This window comes from Mustela nigripes, chromosome 1 (genome assembly GCF_022355385.1).
Source record: "Mustela nigripes isolate SB6536 chromosome 1, MUSNIG.SB6536, whole genome shotgun sequence".
Lineage (NCBI taxonomy): Eukaryota > Metazoa > Chordata > Mammalia > Carnivora > Mustelidae > Mustela > Mustela nigripes.
This window is the reverse complement of record NC_081557.1, coordinates 43782921-43802677: the sequence shown is the minus strand read 5'-3', so window position 1 is coordinate 43802677 and position 19757 is coordinate 43782921. Positions and strand designations below refer to the sequence as shown.

Sequence of the window (19757 nt, the reverse complement as noted above, 5' to 3'; positions counted from 1 at the left end):
TCTTATATTTTTACCATTGTATGTTACAGACTTCTTTTCCCAGGCTGATTTCTGGATTTTCTCTTTGTCACTAAGACTTGTAAATTTTACTATTAGTGATGGGGTGTGGGCCTATTCTTATTGATTTTGAGGGGCGTTCTCTGAACCTCCTGAATTTTGATGCTTGTTCCCTTCTCTGTATTGGGGAAATTCTCCCCAATAATTCTCTCCAGTATACCTTCTGCTCCCCTCTCTCTTTCTTCTTCTTCTGGAATCCCAATTATTCTAATGTTGTTTCCTCTTATGGTGTCACTTATCTCTTGAATTCTCCCCTTGTGGTCCAGTAGCTGTTTGTCCCTCTTTTTCTCAGCTTCTTTATTCTGTCATTTGGTCTTCTATATCACTAATTCTTTCTTCTGCCTCATTTATCCTAGCAGTGAGAGCCTCCATTTTTTTATTGCACCTCATTAATAGCTTTTTGGATTTCAACTTGGTTAGATTTTAGTTCTTTTATTTCTCCAGAAAGGGCTTTTATATCTCCCAAGAGGCTTTCTCTAATATCTTCCATGCCTTTTTTGAGCCCAGCTATAACCTTGAGAATTGTCATTCTGAACTCTAGATCTGACATATTACCAACGTCTGTATTGATTAGGTCCCTAGCCTTTGGTACTGCCTCTTGTTCTTTTTTTTGTGGTGAATTTTTCCGCCTTGTCATTTTGTCCAGCTAAGAGTATATGAAGGAGCAAGTAAAATAGTAAAAGTGTGGCAACAACCCCAGGAAAATATGCTTTAACCAAATCAGAAGAGATCCCAAATCATGAGGGGGGAGAAAGGGGATAAAAAGAGGTCAAAAAGAAAGAAAGAAAAAAAGAAAAAAAAAGAATTAAGAAAAGAAAATGAATAAATAAAAGTATAAAAAAGAAAAATATATATATTAAACTAGTTTAAAAACGTTAAAAAAGAAAAGGGTAAATGTTAAAAAAAATTTTAGCAGAAGAGAAAAAAAATGAAAAAGAAAAAAATTAAATTAACTGCAAGAGTAAAAAATCACAGGGAGAAAACCATGAGTTCCGTGCTTTGCTTTCTCCTCCTCTGGAATTCTGCTCCTCTCCTTGGTATTGAAACCACACTCCTTGGTAGGTGAACTTGGTCTTGGCTGGATTTCTTGTTGATCTTCTGGGGGAGGGGCCTGGTGTGGTGATTCTCAAGTGTCTTTCCCCCAGGTGGAATTGCACCGCCCTTACCAGGGGCCGGGCTGAGTAATCTGCTCGGCTGTTCTTTCAGGAGCTATTGTTCCCTGAGCGCTTTCCACAGAGTTCCGGAGGACAGGAATACAAATTGCGCCCTTCTGATCTCTGGCTGAGGAGCTGAGAGCCTGGGGCCCCACTTCTCAGTGCGCCCTCAGAGAACAGTGTCCCAGTAACTCCCGTCTGCCTGACCTCTGGCTGCGCTCCGAGCTCACTGAGCCAGCGACCGTTTTACGGTAACCCCCAGCTGTGATCTTACTGTCTGCTGTCTCTGTAGCTGGCTTTCCCGTTCCAGTACCCGCAAGCTCTGTGACACTCAGACACCCCCGATCCTTCTGTCACCCTGTGGGACCTGAGGCCACGCTGACTCTACGTGGGCTTCACCCCCGTTTAGCCTCTGGACCGGTGTCCCTCAGCGGAACATACTTTTAAAAGTCCTGATTTTGTGCTCTGTTGCTCCACTGCTTGTGGGGAGCTGGCCCCTCCCCCCGGGGTCTATCTTCCCTTCGCTTTGGATTCACTTCTCCGCCAGTCCTATCTTTCAGAAAGTGGTTGTTTTTCTGTTTCTAGAATTGCTGTTGTTCTTCTCTTCAATCTGCCGATGGATTTGCAGGTCTTTGCAATCTTTAGATAAGCTATCTAGCTGATCTCCTGCTAGATGAAGTAGTCTCAGCCTGCTACTTCTCCACCATCTTGACTCCTCCCCAGGTATCTCAAAATTTTAAAGATAAAAACCTATATGTAGGTCTTTCATAGATAGAATTTATGAAGTTCAGGAATGTTCCCTCTCTCCCTATACTTTGAAGCATTTTAATCAAGAACGGATGCTGGATTTTGTCAAATGCCTTTTCTGCATCAATTGAGAGGACCATGTGGTTCTTCTCTCTACTCTTATTAATTTGTTCTATCACACTGATAGATTTGGGAATGTTGAACCATCCTTGTAGCCCAGGGATGAGTCCCACCTGGTCATGGTGGATAATCTTTTTAATGTGCTGTTGGATCCCATTTGCTAGGATCTTGTTGAGAATCTTAGCATCCAAATTCATCAATGATATTGGTCTAAAATTCTCCTTTTTTGTAGGGTCTTTGCCTGGTTTGGGGATCAGGGTAATGCTAGCTTCACAGAAAGAGTCTGGAAGTTTTCCTTCTGCTTCAATTTTTTGAAACAGCTTCAGGAGAATAGGTGTTATTTCTTCTTTGAAAGTTTGGTAGAATTCCCCAGAGAATCAATCAAGTCCTGGGCTCTTGTTTTTTGGGAGGTTTTTCATCATTGCTTCAATCTCGTTACTAGATATTGGTCTATTCAGGTTGTCGATTTCTTCCTGGTTCAATTTTGGGAGTTTATAGTTTTCCAGGAATGCATCCATTTCATCTAGGTTGCTAAGCTTATTGGCATATAACTGTTGATAATAACTTCTGATGATTGTTTCTACTTCCTCGGTGTTCATTGTGATCTCTCCTTTTTCATTCATAATTTTATGTATTTGAACTTTCTCTCTTTTCTTTTGGATTAGTGTCACCAATGGTTTATCAATCTTATTGATTCATTCAAAAAACCAGCTTCTAGTTTCATTGATAGGTTCTACTGTATCTCTGGTTTCTACCTCATCGATCTCAGCTCTAATCTTGATGATTTCCCTTCTGATGTGTGGAGTTGGTTTGAATTGTTGTTGATTCTCCAGTTCTTTAAGGTGTAGAGACAGCTGCTGTGTTCTTGATTTTTCAATTTTTTTGAAGGAGGCTTGGATGGCTATGTTTTTCCCCCTTAGGACCTTTGCTGTATCCCATAGGTTTTGGACCGATGTGTCTTCATTGTCATTGGTTTCCATGAATTGTTTCAGTTCTTCCTTGATCTCCTGGTTGATTCAAATTTCTTAAGCAAGGTGGTCTTTAGCTTCCAGGTGTTTGAGTTCCTTCTGAACTTTTCCTTGTGATTGAGCTCCAATTTCAAAGCATTGTGATCTGAGAATATGCAGGGAATAATCTCAGTCTTTTGGAATCGGTTGAGTCCTGACTTGTGACCTAGTATGTGGTCTATTCTTGAGCAGGTTCCATGTACACTTGAGAAGAATGAGTATTCTGTTGTTTTAGGGTGGAATATTCTGTATATATCTTTGAGATCCATCTGGTCCAATGTGTCATTCAATGCTCTTGTTTCTTTATTGATTTTCTGTTTCAATGATCTGTCTATCTCTGGGAGAGGCATGTTAAGATCTCCAATGATTAGTGTATTTATATCGATATGACTCTATCTTGATTAACAGTTTTTTTATGTAATTGGCTGCTCCCATATTGGGGGCATAGATATTTACAATTGTTAGATCATCTTGGTGGATAGTCTTTAAGAATGATGTAGTTTCCTTCTGTATCTCTGACTACAGTCTCTAGTTTAAAATCTAATTTGTCTGATATGAGAATCGTTACCCCAGCCTTCTTTTGAGGCCCATTGGCAAATATCATCCTCAATGGGAAAAAGCTTGCATCCTTCCCGTTGAGATCAGGAACACGACAAGGTTTCCCACTCTCACCACTCTTGTTCAACATAGTATTAGAAGTCCTAGCAACAGAAACCAGACACCAAAGGTAAATAAAAGGTATCCAAATTGGAAATGAAGAAGTCAAACTCTCTCTTTGCAGATAACAATTCTTTATATGGAGAACCCAAAAGACTCCACCCTCAAACTACTAGAACTCATAGAACAATTTAGCAACATTGCAGGATACAAAGTCAATGTAAAGATATCAGTGGCTTTCTTATACAATAATAATGACAATACAAAAAGGGAAATTAGAGAATCGATTCCATTTACTATAGCACCAAGAACCATAAGATACCTGGGAATCAACCTAACCAAAGAGGTAAAGGATCTGTACTCGAGGAACTACAGAACACTCCTGAAGGAAATTGAAGAAGACACAAAAAGATGGAAGACCTTCCATGCTCTTGGATTGGAAGAATAAACATTGTTTAAATGTCTATACTGCCTAGAGCAATCTATACTTTTAATGCCATTCCGATCAAAATTCCACTGGTATTCTTTAAAGAGCTGGAGCAAATAATTCTAAAATTTGTATGGAATCAGAAGAGACCCCGAATCATTAAGGAAATGTTGAAAAACAAAAATAAAACTGGTGGCATCATGTTACCCGATTTCAAACTCTACTACATAGCTGTGATCACCAAGACAGCATGGTACTGGCATCAAAACAGACACATAGACCAGTGGAACAGAGTAGACAGCCCAGATATGGACCCTCAACTCTATGGTCAAATAGTCTTCGACAAAACAGGAAAAAATATACAGTGGAATAAAGACACTCTCTTGAATAAATGGTGCTGGGAAAACTGTGCAGCTATATGTAGGAGAATGAAACTCTACCATTCTCTTACACCGTACACAAAGATAAACTCAAAATGGATAAAGACCTCAACGTGAGACAGGAATTCATCAGAATCCTAAAGGAGAACATAGGCAGTAATCTCTTTGACATCAGCCACAGCAACTTCTTTCAAGATATGTCTTCAAAGGCAAAAGTGAAGATGAACTTTTGGGACTTCATCAAAATCAAAAGCTTCCGCACAGCAGGAAACAGTCAAAAAAACAAAGAGGCGACCCATGGAATGGGAGAAGATATTTGCAAATGATAGTACAGACAGAAGGTTGATATCCAGGATATATAATGAACTCCTCAAACTCAAAACACACAAAACAGACAATCATATCAAAAAATGGGCAGAAGCTATGGACAGACACTTCTCCAATCAAGACAGACAAATGGCTATCAGACACATGAAAAAATTTTCATCATCACTAGCCATCAGAGAGATTCAAATTAAAACCACATTGAGATATCACCTTACACCAGTTAGAATTGCCAAAATTAGCAAGACAGGAAACAACATGTGTTGGAGGGGATGTGGAGAAAGGGGAACCCTCTTACACTGTTGGTAGGAATGTAAGTTGGTGCAGTCCCTTTGGAGAACAGTGTGGAGATTCCTCAAGAAATTAAAAATAGAACTTCCCTATGACCCTGCCATTGCACTCCTGGGTATTTACCCCAAAGATAAAGATGTCATGAAAAGAAGGGCCATCTGTACCCCAATGTTTATAGCAGCAATGGCCATGGTCGCCAAACTGTGGAAAGAACCAAGATGCCCTTCAACGGACGAATGGATAAGGAAGATGTGGTCCATATACACTATGAAATATTATGCCTCCATCAGAAAGGACGAATACCCTACTTTTGTAGCAACATGGATGGGACTGGAGGAGATTATGCTGAGTGAAATCAGTCAAGCAGAGAGAGTCAATTATCATATCGTTTCACTTATTTGTGGAGCATAACAAATAGCATGTAGGACATTTGGAGATATAGAGGAGAAGGGAGTTGGAAATTGGAAGGGGAGTTGAACCATGAGAGACTACGGACTCTGAAAATCAATCTGAGGGTTTTCAAGGGGTGGGGGGTGGGAGGTCGGGGTACCTGGTGGTGGGTATTATAGGGGGCATGAATTGCATGGAGCACTGCGTGTGTGCAAAAATAATGAATACTGTTATGCTGTTATGCTGAAAATAAAAAATAAATTAAAAAAAAAAGAAGTGGTTCACCTCCCCTTCCAATTTCCCTCAACTCCCTTCTCCTTGGAAGGGGAGGTGAACCATGAGAGACTCTACTCTGAAAAACAATCTGAATGTTTTGAAGGGGCGTGGGGTGGGAGGTTGGAGGAACCAGATGGTGGGTGTTAGAGAGGGCACAGATTGCGTGGAGCACTGGGTGTGGTGCAAAAACAATGAATACTGTTATGCTGAAAATAACTAAAAATTTTTTAAAAAGCAAGATGCTGCCCATTTTGGAGAACTATTAGGTGATAGGAGAAAATATTAAAGATCTATCACATGCATGATAAGTGTTCAGTAAATTATTGTTTTCATTATTCCTGTTATACCCATCATATTCTACCACATTGTCAACTTACTCTAAAATATTGGAGATTTTGCATATGGTTTTTGAAGTTATCATACTTTACATACTTTTCTAATTAAAAAATACCTATAATTTGATAGATGCTTCAAATGGCAGCATGTATGAAATTGTTTTGGTGTTGACGGTGATGGTGATGATATTTACTTTCAGATTCTTGTACCTAATTCTTTTATTTAAGAAAGTGATCATTTAATAAATGCAAAATAACATAATTGCTATCCTAAAGAAATATTAACCTGGCATGGAGTATGGATGAAACAGAGGAAAAACCCAAAGGGTGTCATCAACATGATGCAGAGTATAAGAAATTTGGACAGATGGAAGGATTGGTTGTGGAAAGATTTAATGTGGGGCCCTGGGAATGGGATGAAGAGGAGGGACTTTCTGGTAAATAACCAGCATGGTACTTTACATAGGAGATTGATTGGCATAATTGGTGATAAAACTACACCGCATCAGGATCTCTGCTCAATGGGGAGATTTCTTAACCCCTCCTCCTCTGCATGCCTCTCTGCCTACTTGTGATCTCTGTCTGTCAAATAAGTAAATAAAAATCTTTAAAAATTTGCGTTGTAGAGCAACATTTCCCAAACTCTTAGGAAATCAAACATTTTTTTAAATAAAAATTTGTGCATAACCCTAGTATAAAAAATGTCAAAGTAATAATTCTGTAAACTCAGAATAAATAAATAAATAAAATAAGTGGGGAAATGTTACCTCCAAAAAAAAAAAAAAGAATTAGAAAAAGAAAGTTAAAAAAATTTAACTATGCAAGACTAAAGGATCATGGCGGGGGGTGGGGGGCATGAATTCTATGTGTTGCTTTCCCCTAGCTCTGGAGTTCCATAGTTCTCAATGATTGGTGAACTTGGTATTGATGGATGTTCTTGCTGATCTTGTAGGGGAGGGGCCTGTTGCAATGATTTTCAAATGTCTTTCCCAAGATGGAATTGCACCACCCTTACAAAGGGCCAGGCTCAGAATCTGCTTGGGTTCACTCTTGGAACTTTTGTTCCCTGAATGCTTTTCCGTAGAGCTTTAGAGGATGAGAATATGAAAATGGCAGCCTCCCAATCGGAGTCCTGGAGGAACTGAGACCTCAGGTCTCCCTCTTCATTGAGCCCCCAGAGAAAAGAAGTCAATCCCTCCTATCTCCCTGGTCTCTGGCCATAGTCCGTGCTCACCCAGCTTGTGACTGAGCATTGATCTCTGGCACACAGCCCCACTTGGAGTCTCCAAACCCAGCAGATTCCTGCTAGTGTTCCCATGCCACTCCTTCCATAAAAGGAAGGAGGGGGTCTCATTGGATCTTCACTTGTGGGGTCCCTGCTCGAAGAGCAGTGCCCTGACTATGCCTGGATCATAGTTTAAGGTAACCCCGAGCTGAGAGCTCCTTTCTTAGCTCTGTCTATGTAGCCACTTCCCTGCACCAATACCTGGAAGCTCTGCCACACTCAGTCATCCCCAGAATATCTGTGGCCCCACGGGTCCTGTGACCACACTGTCCCTGCAAGAGCTCCACTCCCGCTTAGCCTCTGGAGCAATGTCCCTCAGTGAAGACTGCTAAAAGTTCTGATTTTGTGCCCCACTGCTCCACCACTTGCCAGGATTTGGCCCCTCACCCCACACTCTATCTTCCCATTGCCTTGGACTCACTTCTTCACATGTATACAGAAAAATGTTTCTATGACCAATGTCAAAGAAATTACCACCTATGCTTTCTTCTCTGAGTGTTGTACTTTCAAATCCTCACATTTAGTTCTTTAATCCATTTTGAGTTTATTTTTGTATATGCTGTAAGAAAGTCATTCAATTTTACTTTTGTGCAGGTAGCTGTCCAGTTTTTCCAGTACCATTTGTTGAAGAGACTGTCTTTTTCCAATTATATTTTCTTGCCTCCTTTGCCATAGATTAACATATTAATGTGGGTTTATATCTGGGCTCTTTTTTGTTGTTGTTCCATTGATCTATTTTTGTGCCAGTGCTATACTGTTTTTAATACTACAGCCTTGTAATGTATCTTCAAATCTAGAATAGTGATAACTACAGTTTTGTTTTTCTTTCTCAAGATTGCTTTGGCTATTTGGCATTTTTTTTGTGATTTCATAAAGGTTTTTAGGATTATTTTCTCTAAAAGCTTTGTGAGAAGTGCTGTTAGTATTTTGTTAGGGATTGTACTGCATCTGTAGATTGTTTTTGATAGTATGGACATTTTAAGAATATTAATTTTTTCAATTCATGAGCATGGGATATCTTTCCATTTGTTTGTGTTATCTTCAGTTTCCTTCCTCAGCGTTTTATAGTTTGAAGGGTACTGGTTTGTCACCTCCTTGCATAAGTAAATTGCTAGATACTTTATTCTTTCTGGTGCAATTATAATAGAATTGTTTTTTTAATCTCTCTTTCTGTTAATTTATTATTCATGTACAGAAATTCTATTAATTTCTGGGTATCTGAAATTTTATTGAATTCATTTTTTACTTATAGTAGCTTTTTGGTGGAGTCTTTAGGATTTTTTATGTGCAATATTATGTCATATAGTGACAGATTATAGTATTACAGCAAATAGTGAGAGACTAACTTCCTATTTACCAATATAAATTCCTTTTATTTCCTTCTTGTCTGATTGCTCAGGTTATGACTTCCAGTAGTATGTTGAATAAAAGTGGGAGTGCCTGGGTGGCTCAGTGGGTTAAAGCCTCTGCCTTCAGCTCAGGTCATGATCTCAGGGTCCTGGGATCGAGACCCAGATCAGGCTCTCTGCTCAGCAGGGAGCCTGCCTCCTCCTCTCTCTCTGCCTGCCTCTCTGCCTACTTGTGACCTCTATCTGTCAAATAAATAAATAAAATCTTTTAAAAAAAGTGGTGAGAGTGGACATCCTTGTCTTGTTTATGATTTTAGATGAAACATTCTCAGTTTTTCATCATCCAGTATGATATTAGCAGTGGGTTTTTCATATGTGCCCTTTAATAGGTTGAATTATGTTCTCTATAAACCTACTTTGTTGAGAGTTTTTATCATGAATGGATGTTAAATTTGTCAAATGCTTTTTCTGTATCGAGATGATGATATGATTTTATTTCTCCACCATATATATTCATTTTTATTTAATTTTCATGCAAACACTTAAAGGTAGATATTATAACCCATATTTCACAAATGAGGAAACTGAAGATCAAAGAAATCACAATTTAAATAACCTAAGAAATATTTAGAGCTAACAACTGGTAATGCCAGACTCTGAAGCAAATATTTGCTTCCCAAGTATTTTCCCTGGGACCCAGTTGCCATTGAGACTGTTTTAAAAGCCTAATTATGTTATGTATTGGTAAACTGAGTGAATGAATTAGAAGCACCTAGAAAAATATATTGATAAATCTCTTTTTAAAAATTTATTTATTTTTCAGAGAGGGAGAAAGAAAGCACACAAGCAGGGGGAGCAGCAGGCAGAGGGAGAAGAAGGCTCCCCACTGAGAAAGGAGCCTGATATGGGACTTGATCCAGGTCCCTGAGATCATGATGTGAACCAAAGGCAGACACGTAATGGACTTAGCCAACCAGATATCCCAGGGGAAATTCTTTTTCATATCCTAAAATGTTGTCTGGCTTACTCTGATAAGAAAAGAAGTGCAACCTAAGAAGGAAATAGTAAGAGATTAGTTCTATGCACTAAACTAACATGCCAATTCTAAGAGGAACAAAGTGTTTCCTAATGGGTTATGCAGTCTACAATAAATGGCAGAAAAGCTGGGCATGATTCAATATCTGAATTTGAATTTGTTGAATGTGCTACTTAGAACTCTCAGAATCAACTCAGTTTGGCAGTGCCATCATGTGAATGGAAGAAAAGTAGAGGGTATTTATGGAGAAATACTTGAAAAATTAAGTGTGGAACAAATGGTTTTATATTTTATTTCAAGCTCTGTCACATATCGTACTGAAGTAGAAAATGCAGTTTGCCTGTGTTATGTTATTGATTTCCAAACCAAAACACATGTGACTTTTTATTTTGTTGTATTTTAAAATATTTTATCTATTTATTTATTTGAGAGACAGACAGACAGACAGAGTGAGAGAGAGAACATGCAGAGGGGAGAGGGAGAAACAGGCTCTCCCCTGAGCAGGGAGCCCCAACATGGAACATGACCCCAGGACCCTAGGATCATGACCTAAGCTGAAGACAGATGCTTAACTGACTGAGTCACCCAGGTGCCCCTACATGTGATTTTTTAAAGAGGTATATTTATTGCAAGCATTCCCACTAAGACTTATTTCAATTTGATGAATATTTATCAAGTGCCATATTAGTCAGGATCCCAGTAAGAAACAGAAAGCAATGTTTGTTGAAATTTTTGCATGGAATTAAACTTCATGACAAATTTACTGAGGCTGGGCCAGATAATGACAGCCAGCAAAGGAAGTTGAGCCACATAAGGATTAGCAGTGCAGAAACCCAGTGATGACTGCAGACTCAGAAGGGGCACCTTTGTGACAGGAGCTGTAGCTGTGGCCAGTCACCCATCAAGGAAAGTAGAAATGAATCCCTTGCCATCTCTTGCCTGGAATCCTTTCAATTTCCTAGTGGTGCCTCCTAGTGGCTCAACCAAATTGGAAGCCAGAGGCCAACAGAGCCAGAGTGGACTGTCAACAGAAACAACTCCTCCCACCCTCAGAGTTGGGGTATACAAAGGGTTAAAAGGAGTGCAAAGAATAGATAATTGGGGGGGGGGGCAAGGGTATAGAGAATAACCAGCACAGTCACCCACTGTGTCAGGGACAATGGCTGGTATTGTGGACACAAAGATGGATAAGGTTAGGTTCTGCCCTAGAGGAACTCACAATCTAGTGAGGAGTCAAACACAAACTGGTATCTGCCAAACAGAATGAAAAGTTGTAGCTGAGGACTTGTTCTTGCTTCACTCTCTCAGTGACTACCATTTCTCTGGCAGAAGGGCTACATGCTAAATATCTAGTACTTGCAAAAACTGAAAATGACTCTGTAGAACTTATTATGTGTTTATCAACCCATATAGTAAGAAAATTGACAAACTGGTAAGATCTAGATAGGTGAACATGAATCTATTTCCTCATGTGACCTCTTTCTTATTCATGTCCCTTAGTGTTAATCATCTTTCAGGTCCTAGAGTATGCTGCTTTTTCTCTTGCCACTAGCCTTTCATATCTACAACACCAGACCTTCACTACTGCCCACCATTTCTCATCTAATTCCTTCAAGTGTTAGCCTGAATGTTACCTCTGCTGGAACATTTTCCCCAAACTTGCATCATCACAGTCCTAATGCTGAAGGTAATTGTGCCTTTATCCTCCCTACTCTGAGCTGTTTGAAGGAAGAATCTGTGTTTATTTTTGTTGCTGTGGTCGACCAGCATATCTTCATGGGCTATCACAGTCCAAAGAATAGGGGCACAAAAAATACTGAATGAATGAGTAAATGAATGAATGAATGAAGTTAAACAAGATAACTTAGAATACTGTAAGTACTGAATACATTATGGTGACTAATATTAAAATGAATATTTCATTTTGAGGATCAATAAAAAACAAGGTGGAGTTGGTGTAGGTGAGGAAAAGATTAGATTCTAAGGTTCATGAATGCTAGAGTGATTCTAAAGTAATAAAAATAAAGAGAATGAGTAGGTCCTATTTAATTCAAACTGAGAATTCTTAAGTGGTAAGATAACATTATAAGAGCAATATACATATAGGAAAGATTAGTCCACAAATGTTGAAGAGCATTCAACATTCAGGAAACCAATTTTAGACTCCTACTTAAAAAGTATAGTATAGAGAGAGGCAAGGTAACTCTTTCTGATTTTTTTTTCATATTTTAGTTTCTGTTTTTCTTCAATTTCAGTTTCAATTCTGTAGAATTCTCCCTGGTACATTTCTTTCTCTAATCAGCAGATCCCTCAGTGGTATCTAACAATCTCATTTGTATTAGAAAGTTTTGTATTCATTTTTCACCTTATTTATGTGTAGGACATATTTTACATTGATATATTGAGACTTTCAGTTCAAACATATATTGATGTAATGGTATTTCATTTGTTTGCTGATAATAGTGATATTACAACATGGAAGGCCATAAGAATTCAAGAGCCCAAAAGACAATTTCTCAAGAGACATATAGGAACTGCAAAAGTTGCAGTAATACAAATAATTTCATCTCTCATGAAACTGTATCCCATCTGTAGAATGAAAAATGAGGTATTATGGTCCTATAAGGAGGCAACAATTACAAAAAATTGTGAAATGAACAACAAAATTATTAATATCAGTGGTTGGTCATCATTAACCCAATGCCATTATAGACATCATTATCACCACCATCCCTATGACCACCACCACTACCATATCATTGTCATTTATCATAACATCTACACATACCTTACCGGATGGATTGCTTGTTTCTTCCTGGCATCAGTGTTTCTTAACTAATGTGACGCTAAGGCTACTATCACAGACTCTTACATGTAGGGATAGTCTAATACAATAGATTGTAGAACTAGACTCCATGAGTTCAAATAACGGCTTTGATATTTTTTTAACTATGCAATGTTGAACAACTTATTTAACCTCTCCATGTATGTTTCAGTTTCCTGATCTGTAAGATTAGGCAGGTAATCATAACTAACTCATAGAGATGTTATGAGAATAAAATAGTTTATTATATGTTAAGTGCCAATAACACCAACTTATATAGGTCAAATATTCTTTTGAGTCTACATCTCAAAGTAATTTTAAATATATACAGTACGTAATAAACTAATTCAAGATTAAAGAAATACATAATGTGTCCTTTTTCTAGTTTTAATTTTTTTTCTCTCTTCCCATGCTGGGATTTCTTTAAGAATGTAGATTTATAGAATAACACTAAAAAGCAGAACCATGAAGTGTCACAGAAATGACAGCCCTGCTGAGACACTGTCTCCTTCTCAAGGTAGCAGGGCTTAGCTGAGCAGGAGGCACTGTTCAACCCCCATGGTCTTTTTGATAGCATTTTTTACTTCCTGGTTCCTAAGGCAGTAGATAAACGGATTTAGCATGGGTGTGAGGACTGCATACACAGCTGAGATTAGTTTGTTGGAATTAAATGATGCAATAGCCCTGGGCCGAACATACATAAAAATCATGGCTGTATAATAAATTATGACTACAGTAAGGTGTGATGCACAGGTGGAGAAGGCTTTCTTCCTTCCCTGGATGGAGGGTATCCGCAGAATGGTGGAGACAATGTAGACATAGGAAAGGACAGTGGTGATGAGTGGGAAGACAAGAATGACAATAGCCAAAGCAAAGTCCACTAGCTCGGCTATGGACATGTCTTTGCAAGCCAGCTTGAGGACTGGTGAGATGTCACAGAAAAAGTGGTTCATGACATTGGAACCACAAAAGGCAACATGTGAAATGAAATAAACCTTGATGACAGAGACCATGAAACCACTCACATAGGAGAAAGCCACCAGCTGTACACAATAAACTGTGGTCATGATGACTGGGTATTGGAGAGGGTGGCAGATGGCCACATAGCGGTCATAGGCCATGGCTGCTAGAAGCACACACTCTGTGCAGGCAAGTGAGATAAAGAAGTAGAGTTGGGTCATGCAACCTGTGAAGGAGATGTGCCGTCTCTGCAGAAGGAATCCATCCAGCATCTTGGGGACTGTTACAGAGACATACCAGACCTCCAAAAAGGACAAGCTACTCAGGAAATAGTACATGGGCTTATGGAGGGAGTCAGATATCCAAACAGTGAGCATGATGATAAGATTCTCTACTACCACCAGCAGGTAGACCACAAGGAAGAGGAAGAAGAGCAGGATTTGTAGCCATGGGGCAGTGGGGAAGCCCACCAGGATGAATTCACTGACCAGAGTGATATTTTTCTCCAGCATGACTAAAAGCACTGAGAGATACTGAAGTCTTTATAGTCTGGCACTACAGATAAGGAAGATGATTATGCTGTCAGACAAGAGACCAAAAGAAGTTAGTAAATCAGACTTTCCTGCAAGTGACTCATAAAGTTACTTCTGTTAATACAAAATAATCTTTAAATGTGAAAGCACACATGTCCATCAAAGTTTTTTGTTGTTCTTTTTCTGTTTGTTTTTTATGAAAGTCTCCCAGAGTCAAAATGCATTCCCAGAAACCAATATTGAACTGTATGTTAACTACCTGAAATTTAAATTTAAAAAATGCACTCCCACCCCTAATTACAGTCACCTGATGAAATATTTGAATGTCACTACCCAAGTCATTCCCCTGTGCTTTGTAGTAGACATAGTTCATCTCCCCCATGTTGGTTTCAGATCTCTGTTTAATTAGGGACTCACTACATGAAGATTTCTTTCCTCCTTAAAGGAAATGTGAGGGATAAGCTCATTTCAGGAAAAGCTTCAAAGGTTAATATTTGGGTGATCCATTATCTGTAGTCCTTTGATCAGGAAGTTTCTTTAGACGTTATTTGTGAAAATAAAAGAGAGTAATTCTTGGAAAGTTTCTTAGTGACTCTCCAGTTGCTTTCAGATAAAACTGTTTTTATCAAAATGTTTTCAATATCACACCTAGGAGGCACTTCATATATTGATCCAGCCATATATTTCTTCCTCCTCATCACTCATGACCTCTAAATGATTTCCATAAACCAGACATACTCAACTAGTTTTTGCTCCCCAAACACACTAATCACTCTTGGGATTTGCCTACACTCTTCCCTCTTCCTATTGTGCCCATTCTGCAATCTTTATTGGCTGATTCAAGTTTCAAGATTCCACTTAGGAGACATCTCACCAAAATTCAGTCAAGTGCCTCAGAATCATTTGATCCTAAAGCACAACCCCTTCACATGTGGAGATTTCTCTCAATTACACTGCAACTTTCTAAAACTGAGGGAAATATTGGAAGGAGGGTATAAATTTCCAGTTATAAAATGAGTACGGTCTGGGGGTCTGATGTGCAGCAAGGTGATTGTAGTTTAACACTACTGTATCATATACTTGAAAGTTACTAAGAGTATATCTTAAGTGTTCTTACCATACACAAAAAGTGATAATTATATGATGTGATGGAGATACCATTTAATCTTATTGTGGTAATAACTTCACAAAATATACATGTATCAAATCTTCACACTGCCCCCCTTAAGCTTCCCCTTATATCTCAATAAACCTGTGGGGGAAAGACTCAGCCTTCCTGACTGTGAACCCAATGGTTAGGACAGAAATTGGAAAATACATGAATATTAAGTGAATATGGATTAGTAAGTGAATTAATGGATCCCTTGGAGCTTTGGGATCCACAGGAAATAGAGGCAGAGGAATGTGAATTCAGGGTAGTTTGCTAGCAGAAGACATCTCTCTATCAGACGGCATATCTTTGGACATAGCCTCAGCTTGTATATCCAGGTTATTGTCTCAGCAATATAATATCCACAGGGTCTGAAAACAGTGAATATGATCCCTGGTCTTGGGTTACTTGGTAGGTTGGGTCTGTAAATATCAGCCTGTATCTCAGGTCTCCTAGAGGAGCAAGAAGAAAGGAGGCAGATTTGCGATGATGTGGATGGAACTAGAGGGTATTATGCTTAGTGAAATAAGTCAATTGGAGAAAGACAACTATCATACGATCTCCCTGATATGAGGAAGTGAAGTTGCAACATGGAAGCTTTGGGGGGTAGGAAAAGAATAAATGAAACAATATGGGATTGGGAGGGATACAAACCATAAGAGACTCTTAATGTCACAAAACAGACTGAGGGTTGCCAGGGGGAGTGGGGATGGGAGAGGGTGGTGGGGTTATGGACATTGGGGAGGGTATGTGCTATGATGAGTGCTGTGAAGTGTGTAAACCAGGCGATTCACAGACCTGTACCCCTGGGGCTAATAATACATTATATGTTTATTAAAAATTTAAAAAGAAAGAAAGGAGTCAGGAGGGCAGGTAAATATAGCTTAAGGACAGGCAGATCTTACAATGCTGGAAGAGAGCATATTTGTGAGGTAGCTCAACTGTTTTAATTTGTGCTCCATGGGGTATCTTTTGAATACACATGAATGAATCTGTCACTCTATTAAATATCACACTCACTCATAAAGATCCATAAAGACTGAGGTCAGGTCCTGCCTTTAGAACATTGCTCAATCCTGCCAAACAATTTGTGCATCATGCTCTTCACTTGACACACAGAGGTTGGGTGGCTGATCAAGGAATCATTGGACAAGAGATTTTCTGGCCATGGCTTGTGGTAAGGAACAGAAGAATGAGGCACTGAAATAGATATTACTGACACCACGGCCTCCTTTCCACACCAGCACATATCAGCAGAGCTCAGTCCTGCTTGCTGAGTAGAAAGGGATTGTACCTTATCTCCAGGCTTCCAACCAACACCTTCACCCTGAAGTAGTTCATAAGTAAGCACTTTCTGGCCTAGTCTCTGGCCTCTAGTCTCAGTGGGAAGAATGTAGAGACTTTCTTTCAGGGCATGTATAACCTTCCACATTCTCACCATCAGCCACACAATTTCCCACACATTTACCTTTGTCTACTAGTTAAAAGCGTTGACTTTAGACTCAGAACAAGGCTACTAGCTGCATCATCCTGAAGAGAATATTCAATGATTATGGACTTAAAGATCCATTGTTGTGAAGTAGAATAATTTTAATAATGCCTACCTTCCAGGTTTACTATGAAAATAAACATGAATATGCACAGAAAACACTAAGCATAGGAGTTGGTCCATGGTTTTCCTCTATAGGTGTTAGCTATTACTATATTATGTCACATTAGACTCACACATGCAACTCACTCACATGTGTTCATATAAACACACAGACATTCATTCTCTCTCTCTTTTACTCATCTATTTTCTGTTATATGCTGGGGGAGTGAGGGAAGCCAAATTTCCCAAACAGGACTAAAACATCTTTGAAGAGCTCTGAGTTATAAATCATCCATGCCTCTTTCTAATCCTCTCCCTAGTATATTGCTTTCATATATTCAAGCATAACCTTCTTACTTAATATTTTCTTCTGCTTTTTGGCCATGGATGGACCTCTCAGCAGGTTCTATTTTGTATCATAGAGCAATGAAGAACTCTTTCTTACTATTTTCTTTGTTTTCAGAACTGAAAGCACTAAGTTCTGGGGTCTCCTCTATGGTATCAGAGCAAAGAAATTCTTTCATTGGACAATAGAACTTTTTACAATCTTGTTTATGCTTATTTCCAAGATTATTTCTTCTGGAATAAGAAAACATATCTTTTGGGTGTGGTTCAACACCCAAAAGATCCCATAATGCCCCACATTACCCCAACCTTGGGTAAAGAAGTAGTGAATCTCATTTTCTCATTCATTCTCCACAATACCCTTTCTCCTGTCCAGTCATGGTGCTTGCAGTCACGTCCCCCAAGTCCCTCTTCATCTTCTTTGGAGCTTTCTTGAATCAAGATATCAGACCATCTATGGACTCTGAAAAACAATCAGGGTTTTGAAGGGGTGGGGGTGGGACGTCAGGGTACCAGGTGGTGGGTATTATAGAAGGCACGGATTACATGGAGCACTGTGTGTGGTGCAAAAATAATGAATAATGTTATGCTGAAAATAAATAAAAAATAAATTAAATATATATATATATATATATATATATATATATATATATATATTTATTTATCGGATCATCCAATCTCACCTGGAACTTTCAACCACTCACCATGGTCCACCTGCCCTCTCTTCCAAGAGTGGAAAATTTTGCAGACATTTGCAACTAAACATGGAAATGCAGACTGGTTTGCATATTTTTATACTTCCCAGAGATCCACATCTGGTCTCTGTTTGACTGCATGACAGGTATTGCAACATTAAGGCAAGTCTGGAGCTGAAGCAGGAGAATATATTTAACACTCACCTACAGCTTGCCCATATCTGCTTCCCAGGAGGCTCTCTGACAGTCTTTCCTGGCCCCAGGGAAGCCCTGTATGTGCTGCTCAGACTATGTCCAGGGGATTTTACAGGGAAGCTGAAACTCCATCTATCTACTAGTTCCTGCTTATATCTGGACCAAGTTTATTTATATCTGTGGGTAGGATGTGGCCCCTTTCTCTCACAACTATATGCAAGGTATTGCAGCAATAACTTATTCAAAAGCCAAACTAAGAAATCTATCCGGGTTAATAAGATAACCAGTACATTCATATGCTTAATCACAAAATCATAACCAACTTTTACTGAACTCTTATTATGTGTAGGGTGCTGTGCTATATGTTCTTTAGAATAAAAATATGTAAGGCATGGTTTCTGTCCTTCAGAAACTTGTCGTATTCTAAGCAAAATAATAAATATACACTATAATGAGCACAGAATGTGACATGTGCCAAAAGAGAAGTACAATGTGCTCTAGGAGCTTCAATGAGGAAGTGATGCTTTATAAGTTAGGAATTTAGAAAAAGATTTAAGAGGTGTCTTTCCAGACTCATGGAGGACAATAGTGTGGAAGTAGTGTTATAGGAAATAATTTTGGCTCAGTAGTCAGAAGATCAAGTTTCTAATCTAAGTCCTACCATTTTTAAGACCTTTGACCTTACAAAATTGTCTTTATTCCTCAGTTTATTCACCCTAAAAATGGGATAACAATAATTCACTTGTTAACATCATATCATTAATGTTAGTTTCAGAATGAATATGTATATTGAAGCAATTCTTTTTTTAATTTTTAATTTTTTATAAACATATAATATATTTTTATCCCCAGGGTACAGGTCTGTGAATCGCCATGTTCACACACTTCACAGCACTCACCAAAGCACATACCCTCCCCAATGTCCGTAACCCCACCCCCCTTCTCCCATCTCCCCTCCCCAGCAACCCTCAGTTTGTTTTGTGAAATTAAGAGTCACTTATGGTTTGTATCCCTCCCAATCCCATCTTGTTTCATTTATTCTTCTCCTACCCACTTAAACCCCCATGTTACATCACCACTTCCTCATATCAGGGAGATCATATGATAGTTGTCTTTCTCCGCTTGATTTATTTCACTAAGCATAATACGCTCTAGTTCCATCCATGTTGTCACAAATGGCAAGATTTCTTTCTTTTTTTTTTTAAGATTTTATTTATTTTTTTGGACAGAGAGGGAGAGCATAAGCAGCAGAAGCAGCAGACAGAGGGAGAGGGAGAAGCAGGCTTCCTGTTGAGCAGGCCACGATTGTGGGGCTTGATTCCAGGCCGCGATTGTGGGGCTTGATTCCAGGACCCCGGGATCACGACCTGACCAAAGGCAGACAGACGCTTAATCAACTGAACCACTAGGCACCCCTATGAAAGCAATTCTAAACCAGCTCTGTGGTAATAGCTACACAAATGTAAAAAATGACCTGTGTTGGAATGTGAACCACAGCCATGATTTGATCAGAAGAAATGAGGTGAGAGGGCTTTCAGTGTAGACAGACCAGCACAGGAAAGAATATAGTGAGAAGTGAGATGATGGAATAATGAGGCCTCTGCAGTGACTATAGTTCACACTTACCAA

At 39.0% G+C, this 19757-nt stretch overlaps 1 protein-coding gene across 1 annotated transcript; it reads right to left on the bottom strand.

Moving 5' to 3' along the window:
• Positions 1 to 13186: 13186 nt before the first annotated feature.
• On the bottom strand, positions 13187 to 14131 carry LOC132011097 (olfactory receptor 6B9-like). The gene has a single exon (XM_059389252.1). The coding sequence runs from the start codon at positions 14129 to 14131 to the stop codon at positions 13187 to 13189; it is 945 nt and encodes a 314-aa protein (XP_059245235.1).
• Between the last annotated feature and the right edge of the window lie 5626 nt (positions 14132 to 19757).

What these genes read in the sequence shown, in the direction of transcription:
- LOC132011097 (XM_059389252.1), bottom strand. Translation starts at nt 14,131, where the DNA reads ATGCTGGAGAAAAATATCACTCTGGTCAGTGAATTCATCCTGGTGGGC.